This window comes from Grammomys surdaster, unplaced genomic scaffold (assembly GCF_004785775.1).
Source record: "Grammomys surdaster isolate TR1022 unplaced genomic scaffold, NIH_TR_1.0 198, whole genome shotgun sequence".
NCBI lineage: Eukaryota > Metazoa > Chordata > Mammalia > Rodentia > Muridae > Grammomys > Grammomys surdaster.
In genome coordinates this window covers 8,249,383-8,260,399 of record NW_021604643.1, presented here as the reverse complement: position 1 = coordinate 8,260,399, position 11,017 = coordinate 8,249,383, and the positions used below count along the sequence as shown (strand labels likewise).

Below are 11,017 nucleotides of genomic sequence, written 5' to 3'. Positions count from 1 at the left end.
GGGCCTTGAATTCCTGATCTTTCCAAGACTTTTATCATGAAGGGATGTTGAATTTTATCAAATGCTTTCTCAGCATCTAGTGAGATGATCATGTGGTTTTTTTCTTTAAGTTTGTTTATATAGTGGATTACATTGATGGATTTCCGAATATTGAACCATCCCTGCATTCCTGGGATAAAACCTACTTGATCATGATGGATGATTGTTTTTATGTGTTCTTGGATTTGGTTTGCTAGAATTTTATTGAGTATTTTTGCATCGATGTTCATGAGGGAGATTGGTCTGAAGTTCTCTTTCTTTGTCGGGTCTTTGTGGGGTTTGGGTATGAGTGTAATTGTAGCTTCATAGAACGAATTGGGTAGTGTTCCTTCTGTTTCTATTTTGTGGAATAGTTTGAAGAGAATTGGTATTAGGTCTTCCTTGAAGGTCTGATAAAATTCAGCACTAAAACCATCTGGTCCTGGGTTTTTTTCACTTGTTGCTCTTGAAGAGGACCCAGCTCCCTCTCTCAGCACCCACATGGAGGCTCACGATCATCTGTAGGTCCAGTTTCAGGAGATCTGACACCTTTTTCTGACCTCCTTGAGCACCAGACACACACATGGTGTACATAGATGCATGCATACAAAACACTCATACATATGACAGAACTAAGGACAAAGGGACAAAGAGCAAAATAGTAAAGTAAATAAACAAAAGAAAGATTAGGACTCAACTTTGTTTGCTGGACCCTAAGGCCCTTACTATCCTTTGCAGTGTGCAAGAAAAAAGCGCAAAGAATAATTCATTTCCTTTGTCTCAAAGGAACCCTATGAGCTTTATTACAGGGTTAATACCATGACATATTAAACTCAATTTTATAAAAAGAAAAATGACTTAGCTTTTAAAAATGATCACTCTCAGATAGTGCCATTCAGCAAGATGGTGTTAAGGAAGTGATGCTTCAGGAGACATTTAATACCAACAAGGAAAGTCAAAGAAGCATTTCTGTATGGAGATGGACTGGTGTCTACAAGGCTTTAAAGTGTAACAGAATGACCTCCGTCTATCACCTGCTGTCACCGATCTTATTCATTTGTTTCCTCTTTTCCTCTCTGAGTTTCCTCTGCCAGCCCTTATTCTAAGTCTTGTGGTAGAAAAGAAAGTTGCTTAAGGCAGCATGAGTCAATCCAGGACTCAGTCGTTGAAAATCTAATAGAAGTAGGGGGTACCGATGAGCACTTCATAGACTCTGGTAGTCATGAGTGCAACTACTGCTCCATTCTCACGGCCTACTCATTTTGAGTTTCCTTTCCATCAGAGCGTGTACCCCCTTGTTCGGTGAATAGTTTCCCCAGGATGGAATCTTTCTGGCTTTCTGAACCAGAACGTTCTTGCTAAAAGTCTTTTTACTGCCTCAGTCACCTCTTGGTTTCTTAAACTGTAGATTAAGGGATTGAGCAAGGGGGAGAAGAAGGTATAGACAACAGATACTGCCCGGCCTTCTTCCGGAGAGTAGCTGGAACTAGGGCGAAGGTAGATGAGGGTGCAACATCCATACTGCAGGACAACCACGAGAAGATGTGAGGAGCAGGTGGAAAAAGCCCGGCGTTTCCCTTCTGCTGACGTCATCCTCAGGATGGTAGCCACAATGCAACCATAGGAGAGACATATAAGGAGAAAGGGAACGGCCACTGCAGCCACGCTGACGGCAAAGAGAGCTGCCTGGTGTATATGGGTATCTGTACAGGCCAGGCGCATGACTGCAGGCATGTCGCAGAAGAAGTGGTAGATTTCATTGTGGCCACAGAACGGGAGGTGGCAGATCAGAATGGTCAAAGGCAATGACAAAAGGAATCCCAGCCCCAGAGAACCTAAAGCCATCTGCCCACACAGCTGCCAACTCATAATGAGGCTGTAATGCAATGGATGACAAATGGCCACATACCTGTCATAAGCCATGATGGCCAGCAGGACACAATCAGATCCTCCAAGAAGGATGAAGAAGAACATCTGGGCCCCACAGCTGGGCAGAGAGATAAGCATCTTCCCCATGGAAAGGATGCTAGCCAGAGTCAGTGGAGCAATGTTGGTGGAATAGCCAAGCTCTAATGTGGCCAACACCAAAAGGAAGAAGTACATCGGGGTATGGAGGGAGTGATCCTGCCAGACTGTGAGCCCAATGGTGAAGTTTCCAATGAGGCTTCCTAGATACAGCAGCAAGAAGCCCACAAACACTAGTGAAGCCACTGTGGAGTTGGTTGAAAAGGGACGGAAGTAGAAATATACCACTCCTGTCTGATTTTCCTCCTCCATCAGACCTAGTACAAGGAAAAGAATCAAGGGTAAAGTTACTGTCCAGCGTCACTAAGCTATATTAAAACCACAGTCTGCAGTTATCCAAGTGCTTATTCTCCGGGCTTCCTTTGGATTTCAACCCCAACTAGCTCTGTGAATTTAGAGATATATAGACTCCAGCATTTTCACTGTAAAACTCAGAAATGTATGACACCCACTTCAAAGTGCTGGTGAAAATTGAACGAGATTCTATGACTACAAGCACAGAGACCGATCCCAGGCATGCATGAAGTTCTCGATATACGTTTCCTTGTCATGTTCATGATATTTCTGACAATCATCCCTCTTCTTTTGGAGCAAAACTATCTCACAGCCTCATGCCTTTTTGTTTCTATGACTACATTCATAGAACAGCTTACAAGTACAGATCTCTAAGAATGTATGTGATTCCCACACCAAGCTCAGAAGGCAAGCTACACAAGACTGCCCTTTACCCATTCTGCAAATGTGAATATTCAGAGCCCAGATCAATAAAATAGGACACATTTTTACCTATGCAATCCTTTAAAATTTGGAATTCTGATTTTTTTTTCTTAAATCTTGAACAATTCAGTTTCACAGTTGCATTGTGCCAAAGATCAGCCTTACAGTTGCTTCATCTTCCTTCACTTTTCCCTTTATCATTGTTCCAATGACATCTGCCTTACAAAGGATTTCTAAACTCCTGTACAGGGCTCACCTCCTCACCTACCTTGATATCACAGGCCCAATATAGTCTCTTTTAAATGCTTTCTAAACTCTCTTGATTGATTCTGGAAGTCTTTTTTTTTTCTTTTTTTTTTTTTCTTTTTCGAGACAGGGTTTCTCTGTGTAGCCCTGGCTGTCCTGGAACTCACTCTGTAGACCAGGCTGGCCTCGAACTCAGAAATCCACTTGCCTCTGCCTCCCAAGTGCTGGGATTAAAGGCATGTACCACCACTGCCCGGCTTTATTGTAACAATTTTTAAACAAACTTTGTTTGCATTATCTCTAACAATATATTGAAACGCTCTATTTTGTCAAAATACTGAGAATTTTATAAGCTATGTAATGCTCATATAAGTATTCTTTATACCACCTTTTACTGAGTGTAAGTTAAAGACATCCCAAACCAAAAATTAACATTTCTAATCAAATTTATTCTAAATGAATCTAAAACAATGACATCATTTTAATAGAAAATAATGAAAGCAATTTAATATCAAATACTAGATTAAGCCCTTGCAATATAAGTGAAACTATATTTATAAAGATGATACATTAATATCAAAACATTTGTTATATAAAGCAAATAAGAAGCAATACAAGAGACTGATTTCCACAGTGCCACTAGAATCCAGAGTTTAAGTAATGAACACAATACTCAATTTAACTGATTATAGATATAGTGTAACTAAAAACAAAAACAAGATCTAGACAGCTGTTGCACATTGTGTGCTTGGTCAACACACCCCCTCACTTCACCCCATTCCCTTTTGAGTCATCCCTTTTGTGTACATGTTGGTCTCCCTGGCTCTAGATAGATAGATAGATAGATAGATAGATAGATAGATAGATAGATAGATAGATAGGTGAGAGATAGTTGAGAGATAGTTGAGAGATGGTAGATAGATGGATAGATGATTGAGTGATAGATGATTGAGAGATAGGTAGATAGATAGATGATAGATAGATAGATAGATAGATAGATAGATAGATAGATAGATGAAATTATAGCTTCCGTGACAACAGCTTTTCTTTGTGCTTATACATACTCACACACTGTTTGCATACAATGAATAAACTGCAACTTTCTCTTAAGAGCTATGCCAACAAGAGCTAACAAGAAAAGGTGAAGAATAGTAGCTAACATGAGCTGAGTGTCTGGTGATGTTTCATGTATTGAGAATAGTTGTGACTAGTGTTTATTGGATGTTTGGCACTAGTCTATGTTCTTTCTATTAGTTAGTTCATTTATTCTTCATAGTTAACTGACAAGGAAGGTGCTGTTACCCTAACTTTACAGATAAACACAAAACCTACATCCTGACTCCAGCCAAGAGGTTCTGTACACTTACCCATTGCCTCATGTTGACTTGCCAGGCCCATGTCCTCATATCTGTCAGCTTTTTGGCTTTCTGCTTTACATACATGGACTTGGAGGAAAATAATGATTTACCACATATTATCTACAGGAGAAAACCATGTCACCTACCCGTTGAGACCAAGAAATCTTTTTTTTTCTTTCCTGTTTTTGTTTTGTTTGTTTGTGACAGGTTTCTCTCTGGTTTCCTGAAACTCCCTCTGTAGACCAGGCTGGCCTCAAACTCACATAGATCTCCCTGCCTCTGTCTGCCAAGTGCTGGGACTAAAAGCAGGTGCCACCACCGCCCAGCTGAAATCTTTTTTTCTTAAGTGCACCTAGAATAAAACCATAGATCATTTTAATATGTGATAATAAAAATAAGAACTCTGATTGTTGTAATCTTTATTGCCCAATTGAGAGAGAGGGAGGGTGAGACAGAGACAGAATCTATTACCACATAAATTCTTTTCTTAACAAAAGGTAGAGCTTACCTCAAGCTGATGATAAATCACAAGAACATAAAGTTATCAGGTGGCTTTTTGTGCATTTCCTCCCCCAAGAGCCTTGGACATCTATCATCTCAGGGACCAGAGAAATGGACCAATGAACTCATTGAGACTCCGGAGATGTCTCTCTGGAGGATAGTGAAGAATGATGTTACCCACATTGAATCTCTTCATGGGAATCCCCAATGGATTCATTTATTTAGCAGTTACCTACTGAGCACCTACCACCTTTATGTTTTTTGTACTGTCCTTGGGACTAGAGATATAGAAGTAAGAAAACAAAATATTCCTTGACTTGATGAAGGTTATATCCTAACGAGAGAGAGAAGATAATAAGAGAAATACAAGGAAACAATATAATCATAGGTAATGTGTGAATGTGAAAAATAAAGCAAGACAATAACATGGAGAATGATGGGTGTGGGAAGCGGGCAAATGTAACCTGAATTGAGGCGACTCTGTCTAGGAATATGACCTTTGAACAGAGACCTAAAATAATATAAAAGATCCAAGAGAGTGCATCCCGAGAAAGAAAACAACTTGTGTAGTGGTCTAAGACAGGGATTGTTGGTGGTGTAATGAGTCTCAGGAAGTGGAAAAGAAGATGTAGAAGTGCAAGCAATCTTAAGAGATGAAAGGGAGGAGGATCCCAAGATGGCTCACAAGGTAAAAGCATTGGTGTCCAAGTGTGATGACCTGAGTTCAGTCTCCACAATCCACAGGTCCTCTCGGAATGCCAAGTGTCACACACATCATGCAGAGCCTGGAGGATGTTCAGGATTATAACTCTGCCAGGACTGCAATGTAAGTTTCATAGAAACCACTGAATATTTTAAGTAGACCAATATCTAGCTTTGTGTTAAGATTTCATACTTAACCATGGCACAAAGAACAAAGTCAGAGTTAAGGTGACATCAGGGGGCTGATACTTCATGGTGAAGACTCCTAATGCTTGAATCAGCCTCACCTTTATGCTTCCTTCCACCTTCCTTCTTTCCCTCCCTGAAATTTAGTAATATGGAAGTCTGTGTATATAAGAGAAAAATGTAATGTTTCTGTAGAACAAATTATTTTATCTGATTGGTCTTGTTAAAAATAAATAAAGCCCACGTAGTTGGGGCTGGAGATGTAGCTGAGTCCTTGCCTAGCATGCACAAAGCCCTAGTGGTTCAATCAATAAGCTAGAAGCTATTGAACCCAATTCTTTGCTTAGTGAAGCACTCATTGCTTCCTTGTTACAGGTGATGAAATTGCAGCTTTGAGAGTTAAACAACCTTTCTGCTGGGTACCGGCTGCTTGATGTCAAAATAGGCAAGTTCATGAAACCAGAGAAAGTGGTGTTGGTCCTGGCTAGAAGCTACTCCACACAGACATAAAGCTGTCATCATGAAAGAACACTGATTATGGCGTACCTCAGACTCTCCTTACAGCCATGCTCTGGTGGCTGGAATTATCCCCAAAACATGATAGCTCCCATGGGCAAGAAGAAATCAAGATCAAAGTCCTGTGTGAAACTTTATAACTACAGTCACCTGAAGTGGAACTTCTGGTTTCTTTGGAAAGTCATGTATGTTGGATGGTGTTTTGCTGGGGCAGACATGTGAAGGAATGTTTTCCTGAAGCAGACACAGATAAGAGGATGTTTTGCTGAAGCAAGCATCTGAAAAGATATGTAATGAAGGATTCTTTGCTAATGACATGCATGTACTGGTTCGCCTTACATTTCATTGTTGAGCTTTACTTGTCATGACTCCATAGAGAGAAACACACCAAAAAACAAAAAAAACAAAAAAACAAAAAAAAACAAAAAAAACTTGCAGTGTTCTGGCAGTTTCTTGCCACTTCCACAGACTCCAGTCAATTGGCAGAGTGATATCAGCTGATATAGACTCATGTGGAGTTTTGCCAAGACAGATTAATGTGCTGAGGTAAAACATGTGGAGGACACATGATGTTTGGAGGGAATATAGACAGGACTCAACAGACAGTGATGAGGGTCTTGCATAGGTAGCTTGGCAATATTTCACTGGTCTCGAATCTTTGCTAATCTTCACTTCATGGAGAAAGGTACTGCAGAAAACTTCTCCTGTATCCCTGGTGGGTTTAGTCACTCCTGCTGACTCATGCTGATTCAGCTGAGGCCTGGCTGTTTCTGCTAGGTCTCACTGCCAATTTGTGTTTGCTATCCCAACACTACTGAACTTGACTGCTGGTATATTCACGAAGTGTTTGTCAGTGAATCAAGCTGCCACTGCTGATTCCTGTGAGCTGAACTGTTGATTTCCTGAAAACACAGATTGATTTTGCTCCAAAGAACAATTTCTAAACAGATCCACTTCCCCCATATTTTAATAACCTTTGTTTTCCACTACTTCTGGTGGGTGGTCGACTAGAAGAGAGGTTAAAGCATTTAAGAACCCGTATTAACAATAGATTTTAAGGAATCCAAGCAACAATCACCACATGCCCACAAGGTACTCTGTGGGAATCTATCCCCTTGGACAAAAATGTTGTCAACAAGAATGTCTTTAGAGACCCAGCTCTGAAATACACAGCCAGGCAGAAGGCCAAGGTCAAGTATGAGGAACATTACAAGACACGGAAGAACAAGTGGTTTCCCAGAAGCTTCACTTTTAGGTATATTTTTTTGTTTCTATCATTAAAAATGTAAAAGAGGAGTTAAACAACTGACTGGATGCTGAAGAGATAGCTCAGTGCTGTTCCTCCAGAGGACAGGAGTTCTGTTCCCAGCATCTATATCAGGCAGCCCATAACTACTAGTCATTCCAGCCCCAGGAGATCCAATGCCCTCTACTGGCCTCTGAGAGTGCCTGCAACTGTATGCACAACATACATTTACACATGGTTAAAAACAAAAATAAAAATGTTAAGAAGTTAAACAAATTGGCCAAAATTAAATATCTTAAAACAGGTGTCTTTAGGACTGAAATTCAATTTGATAGACATCTAAGCTGTATCCCAGAGCACCAAATTTTCAATGAACATGATACGTGCAAAATTTGGTTCAGGGACCAGCAGTGTCAACAGCTGCTAGAACTGTGATTCTCCAGATATATCGAGCTCTCAAACAAATATAGTAAGTTTGTTTGGTCTGGCTTTGTTTTTGAAATAGATTCTCATGTCAGCTGTTCTCAACCTCATTGTATAGTTCAGGAGAACTTCAAACTTAAGCTTCTCCTGCGTCTTCCACTGGAGAGCTAGGATTGCATGCCTGGACCGCCATGCTAGGCTTTAAATATAATAGCTTTTTATGAAAATTCCTTAGAATTTTCTAGGTATAAATTTATACTCTATGAGACCAATGCAGTATTATTGTGCCATGCAATATTATTTAGATCTCCTGAAAGTGTTGATATTGTAGTGATCAGGGATAACCTGACTGGTATCTGGTATTTTATAAGCTTGATTCTCACTTTGCTATTGAAAGTGAGGCTTGCCCATCCCTCACCCAGGCATCATAGGAAAGCAGGCCCTAAAGGTATGAGAGCAGGACAATTGGCCATGTCCTTCACCAGCTGCAGCACTCACGAAGGCGACTCACACCTGGGGTTGGGGGTTGGGGGTGAGCTTGAGAGAGCTAGCCCTGCCACTTGTCTGCCATGCAGTAGTGTAAGCAAGAAAGAGATGCCCTTCCCCCACCTCACCCCTTGCCACCCGTGACAGCCATGAGAGCTGGCCCCTAAGGTCATGAGAGCAGGAGAGCTAGCCCTGCTCCTCACCAGCTACAGCACTTAGGAGGAAGGGCCCTGTACCTCACCTGGACAACACAGTAGTAGCCCTGGTAGTGAAGGCCCTGGTGGTGGAGTCTGGGAGCATGACAGCAGACTCTGCCCCTTGCCAGCTGGGGCATTGGGTGGGCTAGCTGGAGCGGTGCTGGAGAGCTCGCCCTAGTGTAGTGGTGTGTGTGCAGTAGAGCTGGCTGGCTGACCAGCTCAGCTACCACCCTAGGCCCAGATCCATGGCTTTGAGTTGGCCCACTCCAATATCTAGCCCATCTATGAACTGCTGGAGTATATGAAGGGGCTAATCCTGCAGATCCAAAGTTGTAGAATCTCCTCCATGACACAGGGCAACAACAGGATATCCAAGAGGAGTCCTGGTGAGGAACCAGTATTGATAGTGTAACAGAAGCCAGAGGCTTTGAAACAGACCAGTGACTCACTGCAATAGACATTTGCAAGTAAAGATGTGTGGACAGAAGGGTACATGTGGGACTCACTGTGACACACTACAGCTTCCATGACAAGATTTTTTTTCTTTTGTATGGAAGGTTGTCAGGACAGAGGGAAGATAGGAAGGGCTGGAGAGATGAGTGGGACTGTGTGGTGCATGATGTGAAATTCCCCAAGAACCAATAAAAAGTTAATTAAAACATAAAGCTTACTATGAGGTTTGTTTGTTTGCTTGCCTGCTTGCTTGGTTTTAGAATTTTTTCAGTTTTGGAAGTGTGGTGTGTGCACATGTGATCTCCTAGAGCTGGAGTTACAGGCAGTTGTGAGCCATCCTATGATGGTACTGAGAACAGCACTCAGGTCCTCTGCAAGAATACCATATATTCTAAATCAGTAAGTCATCCCTCCAGATCCTGATATGGGGTTTTACTCTAATGTTTCTTAATGAAGCATCTGTATATAATTAAAGGCTGTCTCCATTGCAATGCTTAGCACACTTGTTTGTGAAATCCCAGAGAACAGATATATTTTCGACATCATGGGTCACACAGCACCTGTCATAACCACTCAGCCTTACTATTGTAAGTGAAAGCTGTCATGGACAGCTGGGAATGGTGATACATGCCTATAATTCCAGTACTCAGGAGACAGAAGCATGAGGACGTCTGTGAGTCTGAGGCTAGCCTGGTCTACTTAGCAAGTTCCAGGCCTGCACACAGAGACCTTGTTTAAAACAACATTAAAAAAAAAAAAAAGACTGTGGCTATGTTCCAATAAAGCATTATTTATACAAAGAAGAACCCTGCAGAAGCATGGGAGCTGTACTCTGCCCCTGACTGCTTCCGAGAAGGACTGGTAGCTTTTAATTTTGTCACCATTAATTAATAGTAATGTGACCTTACACAAGTTATCATTTTTGTTCTCAATTTCCTTATCTGGAGAATGAGGGCAGTAACAGTCCCTCCTTCATAACATCATCATGAACTCTGAATGATTTGTGTGAAGTATCTAGAAGGGGCCTCTTCCCGAGAACCATCCAGTGATGTAAACATAACAAGCAGAAACCTTTTCTGACTTATTTACTTTTGTAACAACCAGTTTTGAGCACATAAAAGAATGCAGTAAATACTTGAAGAATTGTGTATGTTAGTCACAAGAATGTTAGTCCATAAATTATTAATTACCTGATGGCTAACATAGATACAGTGGAATTTTAGTCAACCATAATGAAAAATGAAATCATGACATTTGCAGGGAAGTGGATGGAACTGGGAATTGTTATAGTAAAGTACGTAGCCCAGACAAATACCTCATGTTCCTACATATGGATTCTAGGTGTTTATGTTCACATGTGTATATATATGAAGGTCAGGGGTACAGAACACAAAACTAGACAAGGGATGATGGCATAAGAAAGAGTCCTTCAGGAACATGCAAGAGCTAATAGGAGGATAACAGGATGCACCGGAGTGAGATGGAAGCTTCTAGGACAAAAAGAGAGACAAGTGGGGAGAGGGAGGACAGGGAAGGAGAATAAGGAAGAAGGCTCAACAAAAACAAAGCATAAAACTGTGATGCTGAGGTCGATTACTTTGCCACTTTAAAAAAATTAAGTAAATGCTAATAAATAGTTTGTTTTTAGTTAATATTTTATTCAGAACTATAAAGAATTTTTGCTAACTTCATGTGCTTGTATAAAATTTAGGACCCACAAATGAGAGAACACATGCAATATTTGTCTTTCTGAGACTGGCTTAATTTCTTTATTATGATTATCTGCAGTTGCTTCTTTTTTTCTACAAACAATGTAACCCTCACTCTTTTTTTATGGATCAGAAAAGTCCATTACGATGTAAGCCACAGTTACTTACTGCATTCCTCTGTCGATGGACACTTAGGTTGGATCTATAACCTGAAAACTGCCTTTCATAGTGATT

At 40.9% G+C, this 11,017-nt stretch overlaps 1 protein-coding gene across 1 annotated transcript; it reads right to left on the bottom strand.

The window, feature by feature from the left end:
• Positions 1 to 1,233: 1,233 nt before the first annotated feature.
• Positions 1,234 to 2,381, bottom strand: LOC114623495 (olfactory receptor 10V1-like). Its single transcript, XM_028770162.1, has one exon. The coding sequence runs from the start codon at positions 2,293 to 2,295 to the stop codon at positions 1,297 to 1,299; it is 999 nt and encodes a 332-aa protein (XP_028625995.1). The 5' UTR covers positions 2,296 to 2,381; the 3' UTR covers positions 1,234 to 1,296.
• Positions 2,382 to 11,017: the final 8,636 nt, after the last annotated feature.

Coding starts and splice junctions, on each gene's coding strand:
- LOC114623495 (XM_028770162.1), bottom strand. CDS start 2,295: ATGGAGGAGGAAAATCAGACAGGAGTGGTATATTTCTACTTCCGTCCC.